This window comes from Calidris pugnax, unplaced genomic scaffold, assembly GCF_001431845.1.
Source record: "Calidris pugnax isolate Ruff unplaced genomic scaffold, ASM143184v1 scaffold32, whole genome shotgun sequence".
Classification (NCBI taxonomy): Eukaryota; Metazoa; Chordata; class Aves; order Charadriiformes; family Scolopacidae; genus Calidris; species Calidris pugnax.
Genome location: NW_015090783.1, coordinates 8,801,050 through 8,821,036, shown reverse-complemented (window position 1 = coordinate 8,821,036; position 19,987 = coordinate 8,801,050). Strand labels below are relative to the sequence as shown.

Below are 19,987 nucleotides of genomic sequence, written 5' to 3'. Positions count from 1 at the left end.
GTTCATGGGTTTTCATTTGTGCTCTGATTTTTCAGTTTTAGTGGATGAGCAACACTGCTCGCTTAAGTTGCTGACTGTGAAAACTCCTCTGCTCTCTGTTGAATTCTCACTTTATGAAAACTAACCAAAATGAGTACAACCTGTGCAAGTGGTAATCAGACTTGTATTACTTTCCATCTAAAATAATATTGTCAGGATTTGAACAACTCTCTTCTGTTATTAACCTGGACTACTAGGTTTTGCCAGCTTTTACTTGTTCCTTGTGTCGGTTGTCTTTATGCTCCTCTCCTTTTGAACAGTGTGGGGTAAGACCACTCAGTTCCAACTTTCGGGTTCTCATGCGCTTTTAACGCTGCACTACTTGATTTGCAGAACTGGAATGGGCGAAGGTGAGTGAGTGGATGCTGCGTGTTCTGTCTGTACTCACTGATGGGGCCGGGGTATCAACTTGTACTGATGCTTTTTCAGTAAATTCGAGCAAGTTCTAACCAATGCCGTTGTCTCTTAGGTAGCAGAGGCTCAGCGGGCAGAGTTCAGCCCTGCCCAGTTCTCTGGTCCCAAGAAGATTAATCTGAACCACTTACTGAACTTCACTTTTGAACCCCGTGGCCAAGCAGGCCATTTTGATGGGAATGGACATGGCAACTGGGGGAAAAGGAACAAGTGGGGACATAAACCTTTCAACAAGGAGCTCTTCCTACAGGCCAAGTGAGTGGAAGACTGGCAGGGCTCTTCTGCAGAGCTATAAAGGATGGCCAGCCAGGGTTGACTACTTGTATTGCCTTTTCCAGGGTGAAGTTACCTCTCCATAGTGTTTTTAGTGGTAAAGACTACACTTGAAGAGATAAAAGTGTATCGAGTTGTCGTCTTTACCTATATGAGACCATCTTTACCTATGTGAGTCCGTCAGTGGTAAAGACTACACTTGAAGAGATAAAAGTGTATCAAGTTGTCATCTTTACCTATATACAAGAGATCTGATGGACTGAGTCCTTTAGATACAAACCAACTAGTCCTCTGCTGTAATTTTCTAGCATTGCTTGTGGAACATGACAATCCATTAGGAAGCCCTGTGTGGTTGCCTTATGGGAGACGGTTTTTTTTTCCAAAAAAATAGTATATTGAGATGGTAGGGGTAGCAGTTGCTGGATAAAAGCTAATCTGAATTAATAAGTCTCAGAAGCAATTACTCATATGGGTCTTAGTTCCTAAACAGCTGGTTATTTCACAGGCCCTGAGGTATGTAGTATGACCCAAATGATGATCAGTATAGTAATCCAGCAGCAGAATTACTTTTGACTGGAAATAATGGTCACTTTCACTGGAATTTGAAGTGTGTTCAGGACTTCCTGTGTCCGATCACGTTAAAGATAACAAAACCTATTTTCAGCATCGATGCTTCTGACTTTTCCCTATTGTTTTGTGGCTCATTGTAGGGAAGTCTATTTGCAGGAACCCCAGTAGTTCTAGTTTTTGTGAGCATATTTTTTTCACTTGTGGATTCCCTGTTTTTTAATAGACCCCTGATGGAGCTGGCTGTTCCTTACATGTTTCTGGAAACCCCTCTGCCTGGCTCATTCTGTGCTTAGTGTGTGATGTTGTGTTTAACTGAAATTACACACACCTGTATTCTGGAAATCTGGTTGTGAATTGAATGAACTCTTTTGGGGTTTGTTGGTAGAAGTTACTGACTGCGTTCAGCAGTTTTCTGCTGGACAAAGAAGAAGCTCAGAGAATCCTGTAGGATAGTTCTCAAAGAATTTTTAGAAACAACTGAGTGGATCATCTGTTTCTTTGCCTTTCCCCAGCTGCCAGTTTGTTGTCTCTGAAGAACAGGACTACACAGTCCACTTTGCTGATCCAGATACCTTGGTCAACTGGGACTTTGTGGAGCAAGTGGTCAGTTTTGATGGGCTAGATTTTTTTTTTCCTTCATCTTAAGAAGCTCAACCTGTCTTTAACTGCCTCTTTATCTCTGTGATGTTACGTAAAACTCAGCTGTTTTTGAGTTGAGGCCTCTTCTGTCACTCCCACAATACCGGGAAAGATCTGTCATGGAATATATTATGAAATACTTTCATGACAGGAAAAGAGAAGTGCTAAAATCTATTAGGAAAATTAGCAGCTTCTTCTTGCTTTCGCAGATGGGAGCTCATCAAAAATAGTATCTGACATTCTGTAGACAGAGTCCTTGTGATTGAGATATTAACAGAAAACTTGGGCACGAGTCCATGGAAGAGGACTAGAGTGTAGAATTATTCTGTGCAGAGGTGGCCCATCTTGCCTAGCAACAACATGGAAAATCTCATGAGAATTGTGGTCAGAACTTCGGGTTGCCTCAAGTAGAAACTTATTATCTGCCAAGACTAGTCTTGGTGTGTGGTGCAGCTGGAGAGGAGGTAGGCTTACTGTTAGCCAATCTACAAGAGAGCTGAGAAATCTAGGTGCTTGCACGACAGTTATGTCTCTGCAACATACAGATGCTAATACAGTGTCTGACTAAACTAGTATGCTCATGGAAATAGGTAAGTTCAGTCTCGCAGTTAAACAGGGCTGCACAAGTCTGCTTGTGTAAGTGAGGTGACAGCTTGTTTGCTGCCTTCTCAGCGTCTGAATTTGGATGATGAAGATGCTGCTGACTCTTGCAGATGACGAATACGTGAGAGAAAACATGAGAAGAGTGACTTTTTTAATGTCGTTAGAGTAGAAATACCAGATGGGCGTGCATTCTGAAGGTGTTACTTAGTTTGCAGTGCACTTAATTTATTGATAAATAAGCAGAGCCTAAAGAGCTGGAAGATTAATATGTTAGAGTAGATCTTAGAGGTGGCTTATTCTGTAGCACAGGAACTGATTTCCAAGTCTAAAACTTGTACTGTTCTTCTCATGTGCCATTTCAGCGAATTTGTAGCCATGAAGTGCCCTCTTGCCCAATATGTCTCTACCCACCAACCGCAGCAAAGATCACCCGCTGTGGGCATATCTTTTGTTGGGCATGTATCCTTCACTATCTCTCCTTGAGTGAAAAGACCTGGAGTAAATGTCCTATTTGTTATGGCTCTGTTCACAAGAAGGATCTCAAGAGGTGAGACGATACTTATTAAATGATGTATCTTTTTGAATTGTTATTATTAACCCTACTAACCGCGGCCTTACATTGCAGTGTTGTTGCTATGGAAACACGTCAATATGCAATTGGCGATACCATTACCATGCAACTCATGAGAAGAGAGAAGGGTGTTCTGATAGCACTGCCCAAATCTCAGTGGATGAACGTGGTGCAGCCTGTTTACGTCAGAGGTGAGTGTGCCTGAGTACTGGTGGTTGGCATCCTGCTTCTAACTGGGACTGGGACTTGTGTAGAGAGGATTTACCATGGCAATGCCATGCTGTCACCTTAAAATAGACCAAACTACGAAATGTGGGTTAGCAGCTGAAAACCTTCATGACCACATATTATTAATAAGCTTTCTACCCACGCTTTGTTTTTTATAAGGCTTTAACTTGTGTGTTGTCTCCCTTCAAACTGCTGCACTGCAGCTCCTGCCTTCTAAGTCATTGGTGTTAGTTTGGTGTGAGTTTTGTATCGTAGAGTCATTGGTGTGACTCTTGCTGCTTTTGTTGGCTCTTTAGTGTCCTTAACTTTTTTCTCTCCTGGCTCCTTACACAGCCTAGCAAAAATAACTGTCTCTGTCTAAACTATTTCAAGGATGTAATCTTCAACAAGGTTTTCATCATCGTCATTTATCAACTAAAATCTGAGAATGATGCAGGAAAAAATCAAAATTATTGCAAACCTTTTCCAAACATCTGTTGCATGACTTCTTCAGTTTTCTTCAGTCAAGTAATGTGACTAACACATCGTCATCTTATCTGTTGGTATCACAAAACTTTTGTGACTAAAGAAGTAATTTTACTTCACATTGCTGTTCTGTGGGCTGTCTTGGCTCACTTCGTTTTGCAGTCACATTTGTGAAAGGCTACGTGCATTTAAGCTCTGTAAAAAGTCAAGTCTCCTAACGCATGAGAGGGGTATCCAGCAGGCAGGGTTTGCGCTTATACGTTCCTCACTACTTGAAAGTGAAGGGCTTTAAATCCTTTCATAAAAGAAACAAAAGAACAAGTACAGGATTTGAGATCATTCTAAACCCAGGAAGTTCAGCATTAACTTGGTGTTCTGTAGACCAGGTTGGACCCTTTGGGGAGCAGTGAGTATAGGGGCTGTACTGGTAGGTGATGCTATGGTTGCTGTAAGCTCTAGAGTTAAGATAAGCTCTCCAGTAACAAAGACGACTACCTTTTGCTAAACTTGCAATTCTGTAGTTTACTATTTATGCTGTGCTTCTTGTAAAAAAACTCATAGTAATGTTTTGTATGGAGTTTGAATGTTTACAGGTTTATGAACTAGTTTGAGCCAAAACAGAGGTCACTTTTGGAGAACTTTCCAGTTGCAGTATTTTTGAGTACATAGAGAAGAGGAAGAAACTGCAGACTGCATTGTTTCAGGCAGTTTTGACCATCCAAGGCTTCTCGAAGATAGTGGTTCCACAGCATAGAAGTTTATACTTGATTTTTTTTTTTTTTTTTTCAGAGATCTGATGGACTGAGTCCTTTAGATACAAACCAACTAGTCCTCTGCTGTAATTTTCTAGCATTGCTTGTGGAACATGACAATCCATTAGGAAGCCCTGTGTGGTTGCCTTATGGGAGACGGTTTTTTTTTCCAAAAAAATAGTATATTGAGATGGTAGGGGTAGCAGTTGCTGGATAAAAGCTAATCTGAATTAATAAGTCTCAGAAGCAATTACTCATATGGGTCTTAGTTCCTAAACAGCTGGTTATTTCACAGGCCCTGAGGTATGTAGTATGACCCAAATGATGATCAGTATAGTAATCCAGCAGCAGAATTACTTTTGACTGGAAATAATGGTCACTTTCACTGGAATTTGAAGTGTGTTCAGGACTTCCTGTGTCTGATCACGTTAAAGATAACAAAACCTATTTTCAGCATCGATGCTTCTGACTTTTCCCTATTGTTTTGTGGCTCATTGTAGGGAAGTCTATTTGCAGGAACCCCAGTAGTTCTAGTTTTTGTGAGCATATTTTTTTCACTTGTGGATTCCCTGTTTTTTAATAGACCCCTGATGGAGCTGGCTGTTCCTTACATGTTTCTGGAAACCCCTCTGCCTGGCTCATTCTGTGCTTAGTGTGTGATGTTGTGTTTAACTGAAATTACACACACCTGTATTCTGGAAATCTGGTTGTGAATTGAATGAACTCTTTTGGGGTTTGTTGGTAGAAGTTACTGACTGCGTTCAGCAGTTTTCTGCTGGACAAAGAAGAAGCTCAGAGAATCCTGTAGGATAGTTCTCAAAGAATTTTTAGAAACAACTGAGTGGATCATCTGTTTCTTTGCCTTTCCCCAGCTGCCAGTTTGTTGTCTCTGAAGAACAGGACTACACAGTCCACTTTGCTGATCCAGATACCTTGGTCAACTGGGACTTTGTGGAGCAAGTGGTCAGTTTTGATGGGCTAGATTTTTTTTTTCCTTCATCTTAAGAAGCTCAACCTGTCTTTAACTGCCTCTTTATCTCTGTGATGTTACGTAAAACTCAGCTGTTTTTGAGTTGAGGCCTCTTCTGTCACTCCCACAATACCGGGAAAGATCTGTCATGGAATATATTATGAAATACTTTCATGACAGGAAAAGAGAAGTGCTAAAATCTATTAGGAAAATTAGCAGCTTCTTCTTGCTTTCGCAGATGGGAGCTCATCAAAAATAGTATCTGACATTCTGTAGACAGAGTCCTTGTGATTGAGATATTAACAGAAAACTTGGGCACGAGTCCATGGAAGAGGACTAGAGTGTAGAATTATTCTGTGCAGAGGTGGCCCATCTTGCCTAGCAACAACATGGAAAATCTCATGAGAATTGTGGTCAGAACTTCGGGTTGCCTCAAGTAGAAACTTATTATCTGCCAAGACTAGTCTTGGTGTGTGGTGCAGCTGGAGAGGAGGTAGGCTTACTGTTAGCCAATCTACAAGAGAGCTGAGAAATCTAGGTGCTTGCACGACAGTTATGTCTCTGCAACATACAGATGCTAATACAGTGTCTGACTAAACTAGTATGCTCATGGAAATAGGTAAGTTCAGTCTCGCAGTTAAACAGGGCTGCACAAGTCTGCTTGTGTAAGTGAGGTGACAGCTTGTTTGCTGCCTTCTCAGCGTCTGAATTTGGATGATGAAGATGCTGCTGACTCTTGCAGATGACGAATACGTGAGAGAAAACATGAGAAGAGTGACTTTTTTAATGTCGTTAGAGTAGAAATACCAGATGGGCGTGCATTCTGAAGGTGTTACTTAGTTTGCAGTGCACTTAATTTATTGATAAATAAGCAGAGCCTAAAGAGCTGGAAGATTAATATGTTAGAGTAGATCTTAGAGGTGGCTTATTCTGTAGCACAGGAACTGATTTCCAAGTCTAAAACTTGTACTGTTCTTCTCATGTGCCATTTCAGCGAATTTGTAGCCATGAAGTGCCCTCTTGCCCAATATGTCTCTACCCACCAACCGCAGCAAAGATCACCCGCTGTGGGCATATCTTTTGTTGGGCATGTATCCTTCACTATCTCTCCTTGAGTGAAAAGACCTGGAGTAAATGTCCTATTTGTTATGGCTCTGTGCACAAGAAGGATCTCAAGAGGTGAGACGATATTTATTAAATGATGTATCTTTTTGAATTGTTATTATTAACCCTACTAACCGCCGCCTTACATTGCAGTGTCGTTGCTATGGAAACACGTCAATATGCAATTGGCGATACCATTACCATGCAACTCATGAGAAGAGAGAAGGGTGTTCTGATAGCACTGCCCAAATCTCAGTGGATGAACGTGGTGCAGCCTGTTTACGTCAGAGGTGAGTGTGCCTGAGTACTGGTGGTTGGCATCCTGCTTCTAACTGGGACTGGGACTTGTGTAGAGAGGATTTACCATGGCAATGCCATGCTGTCACCTTAAAATAGACCAAACTACGAAATGTGGGTTAGCAGCTGAAAACCTTCATGACCACATATTAATAATAAGCTTTCTACCCACGCTTTGTTTTTTATAAGGCTTTAACTTGTGTGTTGTCTCCCTTCAAACTGCTGCACTGCAGCTCCTGCCTTCTAAGTCATTGGTGTTAGTTTGGTGTGAGTTTTGTATCGTAGAGTCATTGGTGTGACTCTTGCTGCTTTTGTTGGCTCTTTAGTGTCCTTAACTTTTTTCTCTCCTGGCTCCTTACACAGCCTAGCAAAAATAACTGTCTCTGTCTAAACTATTTCAAGGATGTAATCTTCAACAAGGTTTTCATCATCGTCATTTATCAACTAAAATCTGAGAATGATGCAGGAAAAAATCAAAATTATTGCAAACCTTTTCCAAACATCTGTTGCATGACTTCTTCAGTTTTCTTCAGTCAAGTAATGTGACTAACACATCGTCATCTTATCTGTTGGTATCACAAAACTTTTGTGACTAAAGAAGTAATTTTACTTCACATTGCTGTTCTGTGGGCTGTCTTGGCTCACTTCGTTTTGCAGTCACATTTGTGAAAGGCTACGTGCATTTAAGCTCTGTAAAAAGTCAAGTCTCCTAACGCATGAGAGGGGTATCCAGCAGGCAGGGTTTGCGCTTATACGTTCCTCACTACTTGAAAGTGAAGGGCTTTAAATCCTTTCATAAAAGAAACAAAAGAACAAGTACAGGATTTGAGATCATTCTAAACCCAGGAAGTTCAGCATTAACTTGGTGTTCTGTAGACCAGGTTGGACCCTTTGGGGAGCAGTGAGTATAGGGGCTGTACTGGTAGGTGATGCTATGGTTGCTGTAAGCTCTAGAGTTAAGATAAGCTCTCCAGTAACAAAGACGACTACCTTTTGCTAAACTTGCAATTCTGTAGTTTACTATTTATGCTGTGCTTCTTGTAAAAAAACTCATAGTAATGTTTTGTATGGAGTTTGAATGTTTACAGGTTTATGAACTAGTTTGAGCCAAAACAGAGGTCACTTTTGGAGAACTTTCCAGTTGCAGTATTTTTGAGTACATAGAGAAGAGGAAGAAACTGCAGACTGCATTGTTTCAGGCAGTTTTGACCATCCAAGGCTTCTCGAAGATAGTGGTTCCACAGCATAGAAGTTTATTTTTTTTTTTTGATTTGTGGCAACTGAGTGTGAAGTGGTAGGTTGAAAGTGGCAGATAAACTGCTGTGTGGGGGAGATGCGTGTAGCAGAGCAGGCATGTGGCACCAACTTGTGTCATCAATGATATAAGGGTAATAAGTGCAGTCTGTATCAAATTCTTGCTAAGCATTGTCTGTCCTGGGGTGGATTAACTCACAAAATTGAGCAGTAGCAAAACTTCAGAAGAAACAGCGGTCCATCTCTGCATGTGGATATTAATGATTTGGTGCTTCTTCTGTTCAGATGACCAGCACAGTCAGTATTCAAAGCTGCTTCTGGCATCCAGGGAGCAGGTCTTGCAGCTGGTGATTCTGGAGGAGAAAGCAGCATTACTGAAACAGTATGAGGAAGAAAAACACACCCCAGAGGCTTGCTTTATTGAGGCGGCTATCCAGGAACTGAAGGTGAGAACCTCTGTGGAGTAACTTTATTTTTGAGAGTATGCTGAGCATCTGTGTTCTGCTGCATAAGTGGTCGTGTGTGATTATTCTGGTCTCTGTGATGTACATGCTAGCAGGGTTTGCTGCTAGAATAGCATTATAAATCTTGGAGGAGGCCTCTGGACCCCGGGTATCTGGAGTGATGTTGAAGATAACAGAACAGAATGCTTTTTCCTGAACGGTATTCTTTCCATAAATGTAAAGGAGTTCTGCTTTCAAAGGAAGGTGTGTTTCCCTTTTAGCTCCAGCAATTTTTGGGATAGTTTCTGTTGGGCAGATATGAGCAAAGCTGTAGAATATTCCTTTTCAGAGCATTTGGGTATCCTACAATGGGTGTGCTTTCTAGTAACAAGAAAGAGAGGACCTCTCTTCAAGGGTCACTCTTTGTCACAGATGAATTATAGATCTGTGAAGACCTGGAGTATAGGACAAGGCTAAAAATAACTATGGTGATAGACTCCTGGCTTAAATAGGAAATTGAAACTTGTTGTCTTTGAATGACCTGTAGGAGCGAGAAATGGCACTTTCTGCTGACCAGGATAAAAACAGTGGCATTGCTGGCATCACTGCAGGTGTGGAAGAATTGGTCCTAGAAAACTCAAAGGCTGTGGAGCCTGCAGTTTCCCAAGAGAAAAAGGTGAGTGACAACTCTGCTCTGGCAAATCTTGTTAATACTCTAATTCTGCCACTCTGCACTGCACTGTGTGGTGAAGTGGTGCCAAAGATTTGTGCAGAGATGATAATCTTTTGAAGGCAGTGATGTGGTACTAACTGTATGCTCTCTGCTGTGATAGTGTGGTGTGGAGTATCTCTCTGCATTTGATGAGGAGCTTGTGGAGCCTTGCTCCGATCTGGCAAGTTCCTTTTCACCTCCTGTGGAAGCAGAAGAGGTAGTGCTGGATGAAGAGGAGGTACCTGAGGTGGACACCGTAGGGGAACCTGATAAGAACACTACAGAAGAACCAAATCCAGCTGAAACAAGCTGCCAAGAATCTAAAGATACAATTAGCAGTGGACATCTTAGCAACTCTCCTTTTTACTATTTCTATCAAGGTCAGTGTAATGAAATCATGGAATCATGGGGGCAGAGATGCCAGCTTTGGGGTCCTCTTGAGGAAGATGTTTGTCAGTTCATTAGGTGCATCTAGCCCCTTGAGGAAGATGTTTGTCAGTTCATTAGGTGAAATGTGAAATGAAAGTCCCACAGAAATTCAGAAGGGAGCTTTAATTTTATTACTGGAGAATGTACTGGGGTGGGGAGAAGGGTATTTATTACTGGAGAATGTACTGGGGTGGGGAGGAGGGTATTGAAAATGAACAGGCAAAGAACAAGTGATGATATCTTATCTTATAGCGGAGGATGGACAGTGTATGTATCTCCACCCTGTGAACGTTCGATGTCTTGTTCGTGAATACGGCAGCTTGGAGAAGAGTCCAGAGAAGATAACTGCAGCTGTAGTGGAGATAACTGGCTACTCAATGACAGAGGTAGTTATTTTATCTTCTTATTAGCTAAGGCCATTGTTTAGCAGATTGATCATTGTAGCTGACAGATGAGACTTGTTTCTCTTCACTAAAAAGAAATAATAACTATGAATGGGTAGGCATGCTAATCTGTGAAGGGCATCTCTGTAAAGTGCAGTACCTTATGATTTGATAAGTAGACTGAAGTCTAGCTTTTTTCTAGAAGGTAGGAAATTCTAGGAGTAAGAGAATCAGTAAGTGACCTGGAGTAACCATCCAAATCTCATCATGACGTAGTTGGTGGAGATCTTGTTTCTGACCCAGGGCATCCTTCACGTGTTTGTATAGTTTATAAAGTGATTATTGTGTCACTGCTGCTGTTTTTTCCCATTTGATTTGATGAATGGTGGGTGTTCAAGCTCCATAAGCTATTCATCACTGTGGCAGCCTGTAGACCTTCTAGTGGTGATATATATATATATTTTTTTTTATCAGGATATAAGACAGCGTCATCGCTACCTTTGTCACTTGCCCCTCACCTGTGAGTTCAGCATTTGTGAACTGGCTCTGAAGCCACCCATCATCTCTAAGGAGACTTTAGAGTTGTTTTCAGGTTGGTGCTACCTTTCTTGTAGGATCTGTCGTGTGTCTGTGAGGGTGAAGGGGAAGTCAATCAGGATATAAGACAGCGTCATCGCTACCTTTGTCACTTGCCTCTCACCTGTGAGTTCAGCATTTGTGAACTGGCTCTGAAGCCACCCATCATCTCTAAGGAGACTTTAGAGTTGTTTTCAGGTTGGTGCTACCTTTCTTGTAAGATTTGTCATGTGTCTGTGAGGGTGAAGGGGAAGCCGTTCTTATCCCTTAATGGCAGAAAAAAAGAACATTCCTAGCAGCTTTACTCCTCTTGCGCCAACTGTCTGATAACTACTAGACAGAACAACCCCAGTTCACTGTTTTATAGACAACAGTTATACAAAAAATAAAAAAGCCCGACTGCTTGGAAGAGCATATGTTGTTTGTAAGCATATTTTGTTACTAATGTGTTATAACGGAATACGTTGTTCTCAAAGCTGGCGAAAACATTGCCAAAATATTGGTGTGGGTTTCTTGATATCCAATGCTGTGCGTTGCTCCTAGATGACCTTGAAAAGAGGAAACGTCTACGGCAGAAGAAAGCTCGTGATGAACGACGACGTGAACGCAGAATTGAGATAGAAGAAAACAAGAAACAGGGCAAATGTAAGTAGTGATTGAGCATAACTGGTGGATTTCAAGTCATCTTTAGTTGCTGAGCTGATTTTCTTGAGCTATAGGATGAACTCTAAGGCATTTAGTTTGTAGAGTGTATTTAGAACAAGATTACAAGGTATTAGAAACAATGTCTGTAGAGCAAAAAATATAAGCTGTTTTAGTCAGGATGTGAAATGGTGTTGTGTAATTCCTGCATACTTGCCCATTATGGGAGAGACAGAGGGCATTTGAGGGCACAGCTGTCTCCATGGTGTATATAGCTCTCAGGATTCTTGGTTTCTGTTTTTATAGTAATCATGATACAGAGTAAAAAGTGAAGAAGGGGAAAAAAATGCCTAGGAACTGCTTCTATCCAGCAGCAGGGCTTGTACTGGTCTCTAAAATAGAGGGTGGAAAGAAAATTGAGTTGGCACCTCCTAGACTCCTGAAACAACTTACATATTGACAGTCCTCCCCCACATTGTGTAGTGCTTTAATTTAAAACCTCTTTCTAGATCCAGAGGTCCATATTGCTTTAGAGAATCTGCAGCAGTTCCCTGCTTTTACCTCTTGCCCCGGAGAAACCAGCACTGATCATCAGAGCTTCTGTCTGTCTCCTCTTGGCAGAAGCCCTGTGTTTCAGACAGGTGAGCATCTGGAAAAACAAATCACATCTAGTTCTTGATCATTCTTTTGGGATCTACCACTCAGGTCGTCATCATGCTAAACTTCCTTAATACTGGTCAAATACTGCATCTTCCCAATATTGCCTTTGAGATGACACTCTAAAGGCTGACACAGCTAAGAAACATTCTGGTCCTTTGTCTGCTTTACTACCTCTACTTCAGTGACAATATGAGATCTGCTCTGTAATTGCCCCAACTTTTAAATCTTTGCTGAGGCAGAAGAAAAAAAGGACAAAAAATCCCCAAAAGGGGAAGAAAAGCATATGCCAGAAAAACACTACTGGCATTCTTTTCTTCCTACCCTCTCTGTCTTCCCCACCACATTCTACTAAAATCAAATGTAGTTGATGAGCACTCAGTTAAGTTGTTGTCCAGTGATTGTTTACCAAATGTTTTATCTTGCAGTTCATAAAAAATATTAAATAGAAACTATTCTTAAATGTTTAAAAAAAAAAACCAAACAAGTCTCCCCCCCAAAACCAACAAAACCAAAAAACCCGCACAGCACCCCAAAATAAGGGACCAACTCCCCCCCCCCGCCAAATCCAACCCAAACTTAAATCTTCCTTAAACAAGAAGATTGAGGAAATTTGAGAGGTCCCATTTGGATGGAATTGATGAGATAAAAATGATTAATTGCGTAAGATAATAAAACTTTATTTCATCCCGATAAGCAGTAAAATGAGTGCCTTTGCCAAATGGCTTTAATTATCTGCTGCTTTCTCTGTAGAGTCTATTCCAACTCCACTGTCACCTGCTACCAGCCAAGTCAGCCCGTTGCTCTGTGGCAGTTTGGAAGAAGAGTCTCCCTTCCCTTCCTTTGCCCAGGTAAGCCGTGTAGCAGGGTAAAACTTGTCAGAATTGTGTGTGTCTTAACTGGGGATTCGTCTGAGAACACAATTACTTCCCCCACAAAAACAACGTGGGACGAATCTTAGGGAGACAGCATAGCATTGGAATGCTTGAAGGGCTTCCTAGATTTTCTTACCACTTCGGGAACCTGCAGGATTGGTTTAGTACATGGGATTTAATCATATCTTACAACTTTTTTTTTTTTTGATAGATGTTGAGAGTTGGAAAGGCAAAACCAGAAACATGGCCCAAACCTGCTCCAAAGATAAGAGGTAAGAAAATTTGGTATCGACTGCTTCAGATTCTTTACCATGTATCTAAATCTAAGAAATCTTGTAACTTCACAAAACACATCTGGAGTGCAGAGGGGCATATGCACTGTGAAAGTTTTATACTTCTGCCTCTCAAGGCCCTTTCCTTCTTTCAGATGAGAACAGTCTGGCACTCCCTGTGCCAGCGGACAGTGATGGAGAAAGTGACAGCTCTGACCGCATGCCTGTGCCCAGCTTCCAGAATTCCTTCAGCCAAGCTATTGAGGCAGCCCTCCTGAAACTGGACAAACCGTCCACACCTGATCATTTATCAGGTAAAAGGCGGGGTTGAAGGCACGAAAAATTTCTGAAGGGAAGCAAAAAATTAGTATTTTTTTGCTAAAGTGAGAGCAGCAATTTTAGAAACCAAATACAGGCTACAGGACAGTTCTGAAAATGATCAGATTGTGGTTTCTGAACAGGTTGTCTAGGGTTTCTCTTAGCTTAAAGTGGCTCTCTTAGTGGGAGCTGAGATCCCCAACCAGCCAAGAATCCTGTTAGGACAAAGATGGCTTTTGACAATCAGATTTGCAATGTCTCTACTGGAACTGAATTTAAGCTTTCTGTCAATGAAGTTCAGATTATGCACTTTTAAACTAAAAATACCTGAGCTGCTGAACTACCACTTAAGTTTGTCTAGGGTTTCTCTTAGCTTAAAGTGGCTCTCTTAGTGGGAGGTGAGATCCCCAACCAGCCAAGAATCCTGTTAGGACAAAGATGGCTTTTGACAATCAGATTTGCAATGTCTCTACTGGAACTGAATTTAAGCTTTCTGTCAATGAAGTTCAGATTATGCACTTTTAAACTAAAAATACCTGAGCTGCTGAACTACCACTTAAGTTTGACCAAAATGTCAAGGTAACTGCTAGCTGGGATGAACTTAATCCTCTAAACCCGGTGGTGGTTGATAAAACTTACTTACACTTAAGTTTGACCAAAATGTCAAGGTAACTGCTAGCTGAGATTTCAAATTAGGGACTTGGAAACAAATCAGGGTGAACTTAACCCTCTAAACCTGGTGGTGGTTGATAAAACTTACTTATAATGCTCATTTGCGATGTTTAGCTTTGGCTTGTGTTTGGAGACTGCACTGAATGATGGAGAGTTGGATGGGAGGGCCTGGGAGTTTCAGTGAAATTATCAGCTCCAGTTGCATATTTTGGGCATGGATGGAAGCGATACCTCTCTGAAAGGCAAACTGCTGCACATCTGCAGCCCTAGGATCTGCTGTTGCAACAGCAACTTTAGAATCAGTTAGGCGTGTTTATAGGTATGTTTTAAGTGTGATGGAGGCTTCCTTAGTTTGTCTGCAGTAATTTTTTAAAATTAAACTACTTGGTGCTTAGTGAGTTGATAGGAACTATCACAGGCCTGTAGAAGTCATTTGGGCGAGGGGAGACCTTTATCATTTGTGTGTGACGTTCCTGTTCCACGAGAAGAATGACAGTATCATTTTAATCCTTCACAGAGGAAAAGGGAGGCAAGAAAAGAAAGAAACAGAAGCAGAAGCTACTGTTCAGCACCTCTGTTGTTCACACAAAGTGATTCTGCTATTCAAGAGAAGTTTCCTCTCCTGGTTTTCTTTTCATTTTGCTTTGTTTTGCTGCTATAGTTTAAGTATTTAAATTTGAACAGACTAAACTTGTGTTTCCAGGGCTTTTAGGGGGTTCAGGAGGAAACCATGACAGTATATGTTGAAGGAAGGTGTTTTGATTCCAACTGCTTAATTAGTTTATCCTGAAACAAAGTTTTGAAAGAAACAACCCAGAGACAAATGAGCCAAGGGTTCTAGTCTATGCCAAGGCGGTTCTTTTGGCCTAATAAGCAGTGTGAAAGTCTTTCCAGCTGTGTGGCACTGCCAGAATACTGCAATATTACCTAAGTGAAAAGGCAGAGAGCTTTCCCTTGAAGTATTCATGTGCAGAAGTCCACTTGACTGTGACAGTAGTGCTGTTCCAGTAAAGCTGTCAAACTGCTCTCTTGAGAAACTGGTTTCCACTGCACTGGAAATGGGCAAAAAAGCTTCCTGGCTTTAGAGTGTTAGCTGCTATATCTGTTCTTTTTCTAAAGAGCAAGAATTCCTCCTGTTCTCCTGGCTTGGAAAGATTTAAAGCTGAGGTGAGTGTAAAGCAGAACTTGGCTACTTGGTTTTGAAGTGACACTTGATGAATTTGTGTATTTTAAAACGCGTACTGGCACTAGTGGTAGAAGGAACCTCCTGGCTTCTCTCAGTTGTTCAACTCTGTTTTAATGTGGGTGAGTGAGTGAGGCTTCTAATTTTTTTTTTTTTTTTTTTTTGCCAACCATGGGCTACACATTCTTTGTAACCTGGTCATCTAGAATAAACACTCCACCCTAGGGCTCTTGGTAACTACCTGAATGATGTTTTTGACACTGGCTGCTCTTGAATTGGAAGAACAACTGATAGCTGGAGTCTGTAGATAACTTCTATCCCCCAGCAAGAAGCTGGGGTCTCTTGTACTGGGATAAGGGCCTGTATCTGCTTGGTTCTGGGATGCAAGTCAGTCTGCACTAAGCACCTCAGGCTACAAACATGCCTCTTCTGGACCCCTCCCTGCTCTTTCTTTGGGTGGTCATGTTCTGCACTGCTTGTGGTTTGATTTCAGCTAATGAGTTAAGTGGTGTGGATTTTGTTGAATAAAATGAACTGTAGGTGTAATGTACCGGTCAAGGCCAACAGTTGCAATAAATCATATGCACACACACTTCCAGTACTGCACACTTCCTGAGCTGTCACTGAACTGCCCTATCAACGGGGAGCACACCACCACTTAAGGCACACAGATTCAAATCCTACCTTCCTGCTGACAGGTTTCATGCCAGGGAGGTGGTATAAAGCACCCTCTGCCTTACAGTGCAAGACTGACAAGTGTCTCCTCCTGGGCTCTGCTCACAGCAGTGCTCTGCCCACGTTTGCACTGGCTTTAGAAAGCTGGTGTGCAGTATCCCTCTGACACCGACTGGGCTGAGCAGGGAAGCCATGTGTTGGAGACTCCTGGAGTCGGGTGTTCTAACACCACTGGTAAAGTCTTCCTGCTGACAGGTTTCATGCCAGGGAGGTAGTATAAAGCACCCTCTCCCTTACAGTGCAAGACTGACAAGTGTTGGAGAATCCTGGAGTCGGGTGTTCTAACACCACTGATAAAGTTGTTGGCTCTGTCCCGAGGTAGAAAGTTTATGTCAATGCGTTGATGCTTGATTTCAAAGCAGGAGGCTCCACATTACACAAGGGCTTCCTCGAGGCACTTAACCGTGTGCACATGGGAAGCTGGTACCAAGGAGCGTATTTCACAAAGCTCTGTGTGCAAAAAGAAGGGGGAGGTAAAGAATACTTCAACTGCTGCAGGAGGACAGAGGGAACACTTGCAAAATATTCTTTTAAAGCAGCTTGACTTCACGCTTGGTCACGATTAACTACACTTGATGAAAAGACAGTACAGGTTGTCAAGAGAGGGCAAAGAAACTAAGACAAGATGCCTGAAAGCGCACATTTTGCTGTTAATGCTTTACATGCATGTTGGGAACTTATTGGTGAGGGTAAGGAAAGGAACTAAGTAAGACTCAAGTATGCAGTTAACTGCATTCACAGTACTATTGTTTCTTATTTGTAACAGTCATTTTAAGCCATGGAACAGGAGTAACTACTCAAGTGTCTAACCGGTACCTGTTGTGTTCTATAATCTCTACACGTTTATAGTCAATTTTTCTTTGCATTGGGAAGAGAGACAGAATAGCTGGAGCTGGTGTAACTCACCTCCACACTTCACAGGCACTAGAAGGAGGGAAGTGATGTGGGCAAGGACTTGTCCCTTCTGCAGGGGCAGGCTCCACAGGACAGCATCTTCAATTGTATCTTGTTTTCCTATGGATTCAAGAGATACTACCAGCAATGCTACTTTCCTGTAACTGATTGGTGTAAACTTAATAAATATCTAAGCAGTACTTGTACCTACGAGTTTTATAATGGGTCAGAGGGAGTTGAGCCTTACAGCTCTACCTTACATTCCATGTACTCTCTGCTCCTGTGTACACAACCGGTGCTTTTGTGACTCAAAGCAATGGACAGCCCTATGGATAACAGGTGTGCTTGAAGATAAGGTAAAAAACAGGAATATGTTAATGCTTTTTCTGTACTGAAGGAGAATAACTACATTCCTTGTCCATGTTAACTGCCTGAAGCTCACTTCTACCTCAGCATGAAGATCACATTGAGCTGCTGCACTCCTTAGGAGTGCAAGTGGTTTTTACTTCTGGAGCGAAACAGGCAAATAACCTATTTAAGTAAAACCATTTAACTGTAAAAAAACCCAACAATTTATTTAAGGATATTTGGAATGGAGGAATGAAATCTAAATATGAACAGATGCTTTTTCTGTCCCCTGCTTTGCTCAACACTGAAGATCACTGGTAACATCTTGATTACACAATTACAGGACAGAGGTGAACAGTAATTAGTAATGTTCAGTCTGTCTCTATGCCATCATCATCTTCCTCATCTCCACTGTGAGACTGCTCTTCTGTAAGGGAACAGCTTAACAAGGACTTCTGTATACACCGTCTTTCCTCTGCAATAAAGAGAGCAACAGAGGGTCACGAGTTATCTTTTCACATACACTGGAATATCTTCAACTTCTAAAGGAACACTTCTATGTTCACTAATTCAGAAGTAGCCCAGCATATCCTGCAAACCCCCCAGGAACTGATGCTGCATTTTAGGAAAGTGGCTGGAGGAACTCACCTTCATTTGTACAGTTCTGCAACAACATCAGCAGCTGTGTTCTATTGTACTGAATCAGAAATTTCTGACATGTTCTTATAGTACCTGTAGGAGTCATGAGAACAATATGTAACAGTCTAGAAAACCAGTTGTTTCAGAGCTGCTAGAATATTTTCTAAAGATCATCGCATCAAGTCACAAATGCCCCAGGCAACAACGTTATTAATGTAAGTGCTAAGGAGGGGCTGCAGACTTAATTTCTGCACTGTTCTGGTTAAATGGTGGAATGGTAATTTCTGACTTGTGCCTGTTATTTGCCCAAATCAGTTAATTTTCAGGACCCAGACAGTACTATACTTAAAAAATATATTTTTAAAGACAATAATGTAATATAGTATTTGCCACTCTGGTTTTCTGTTACATGTAATGAAGGTTCCAACAGAATTCATGAGGGTTTCAACAAAAGAGCTGCCGGTACCCGTTTCTGATTTAGATGTGCTGGACGCGGCTGGTTTAGCTACACGTACGCTGTGTCTATCGCACCCGCAGGGGTCAGAGGGGGGTTCTTCCATGTTAGCAGCCCGGGAAGGTACGATGGAGCCCCCCGTTTCCCACCCCCAGCCTCGGGCACCGGCTGACCTCCAACGTGCAGGGTGCGGAGGGCGCAGGGGTAGCGCTGGTTCCGGCTCTCCAGCTGCCGGACGAAGGGGAGCGCGGAGCAGAGCAGCCGGTAGAAGTCCTTACGGCACCGCAGGAGCACGGTCCCGGTGTAGGCGTTCAGGTACTTCACTGCGGGGACACACACGGCACCGGTCAGGCCCGAACCCCCGCCTTCCCCGCCCCCGTCCCCGGGATCCCGCCGGCACCTGTGAGGGAGATGGAGCAGCAAGCCAGGCCGTAGTCCCCGTGCACCCGCCCGATGGCGTCCCTGACGGCCAGGCCCACCGCGCGGTCCTCGATGCACTGCCGGCACCGCGGGTCCTCCGAGACCACCTCACACAGCACGTACCTGCGGGACAGCGCGGCCTCAGCGGGACGGAACGGGGCCGGTCGGACGAACCGAACCCGCGGCGCCGCCGCCCGCCTCACCTGTTCTTGAAGCGAACCATGGCGGCGGCGGCCGATCCGGACAGACGCTGCGCCTAGCCAATCAGCGACGCGCCTCCGCGTCATCGCAGCCAATCGTCTTCGCGCAGGGGCGGGGACAGAGGAAGGACTTCCCGGCCCCAAGCTCCGGCGCGGTCCTACCCTCCCTCCCTCAGCCGGCAGCGCGGGCTGCGCATGCGCGCTCCTTCCCCCCCAACCCCGCCGCGCCGCCGTCTCGCTCCCTCCGCGCGGGGGCGCGCGCGGCGCGCGGCTGAGGGGGCGGCTTAGGGGCCGGCGCCGCCGGGTTTCTTGCAGGTGAACTGTTTGATTTTAGCTCTTTTCGCTGCCGCTGTTTCGATCCGACCTCGGCTGAGGTGACCCCAGCCCGCTCCATCTTACTGCTAAATCGTCGTTTAGATGGAGGCGGGACGTCTGCCCTGCAGGGCTGAGGGCGTTAGCGGGGTGCCCAGTGCCGCCCCTGTGCCCCTGGGAGGGCTCTCTGCCTTCGCTCCCTCACGAAAACCGGATTCCCGTGTCTGTAGCCCCTCAGGCTGCGGGTGTGGGGTGTTGTGGGGTGTGTGCTGTCTAACGAATGAAAACAGCTGGGAAAATTGCAGAACAGAGCTACTTCTCCTAATTACTTCTGTAGCGGGTTTGAAAGCTCCTACCTCTGACGGGATATCCGAGGAAGCAATGAGTGCTCTGCTGGTACCAGAAGAAACTGGGGAGGGGGGAAAGAGACAAGGTGGGCACCTGAATGTGAGGTGGGAATAAGTACCAGTGAGGGCAGCGTGTCATTCACGGGAGAAGCACTTTCCCCGAGGTTCCTGGAGCCAAATCGCACAGGAGAGCTTAAGCACTATAAATGAAGTGGGAGCTCATTGCTAATTCAGAGTGGAAACATCTTCTTTAATGACCTTAATTCTAGACAAAGAAAACAATGATAAACCCAGTGG

General features: G+C 43.4%; 2 protein-coding genes across 4 annotated transcripts in view; one reads left to right on the top strand and one right to left on the bottom strand.

Moving 5' to 3' along the window:
- The window catches only part of RNF10 (ring finger protein 10), a 29,281-nt gene extending 12,105 nt beyond the window's left edge, over positions 1 to 17,176 (top strand). For all 3 annotated transcript variants that reach the window (XM_014962183.1, XM_014962174.1, XM_014962167.1), the window contains 16 exons: positions 509 to 708; positions 1,809 to 1,899; positions 2,901 to 3,085; positions 3,164 to 3,300; positions 8,465 to 8,625; positions 9,170 to 9,298; positions 9,456 to 9,714; positions 10,016 to 10,149; positions 10,621 to 10,738; positions 11,266 to 11,367; positions 11,874 to 12,005; positions 12,775 to 12,872; positions 13,108 to 13,168; positions 13,324 to 13,482; positions 14,676 to 16,039; positions 16,272 to 17,176. In XM_014962183.1, the coding sequence (XP_014817669.1) occupies positions 509 to 708; positions 1,809 to 1,899; positions 2,901 to 3,085; positions 3,164 to 3,300; positions 8,465 to 8,625; positions 9,170 to 9,298; positions 9,456 to 9,714; positions 10,016 to 10,149; positions 10,621 to 10,738; positions 11,266 to 11,367; positions 11,874 to 12,005; positions 12,775 to 12,872; positions 13,108 to 13,168; positions 13,324 to 13,482; positions 14,676 to 14,752 (2,043 nt within the window). In that variant the 3' untranslated portion in view covers positions 14,753 to 16,039; positions 16,272 to 17,176. The remainder of the gene's footprint in view (positions 1 to 508; positions 709 to 1,808; positions 1,900 to 2,900; positions 3,086 to 3,163; positions 3,301 to 8,464; positions 8,626 to 9,169; positions 9,299 to 9,455; positions 9,715 to 10,015; positions 10,150 to 10,620; positions 10,739 to 11,265; positions 11,368 to 11,873; positions 12,006 to 12,774; positions 12,873 to 13,107; positions 13,169 to 13,323; positions 13,483 to 14,675; positions 16,040 to 16,271) is intronic.
- Positions 17,177 to 17,518: 342 nt separating this feature from the next.
- POP5 (POP5 homolog, ribonuclease P/MRP subunit) lies at positions 17,519 to 19,075 on the bottom strand. Its single transcript, XM_014962193.1, has 5 exons — positions 19,035 to 19,075; positions 18,812 to 18,954; positions 18,585 to 18,734; positions 17,967 to 18,050; positions 17,519 to 17,793 (listed from the first exon to the last, which is right to left on the bottom strand). Exons 1-5 carry the CDS (start codon positions 19,052 to 19,054, stop codon positions 17,690 to 17,692), a joined length of 501 nt encoding a protein of 166 aa, XP_014817679.1. The 5' UTR covers positions 19,055 to 19,075; the 3' UTR covers positions 17,519 to 17,689.
- Positions 19,076 to 19,987: the final 912 nt, after the last annotated feature.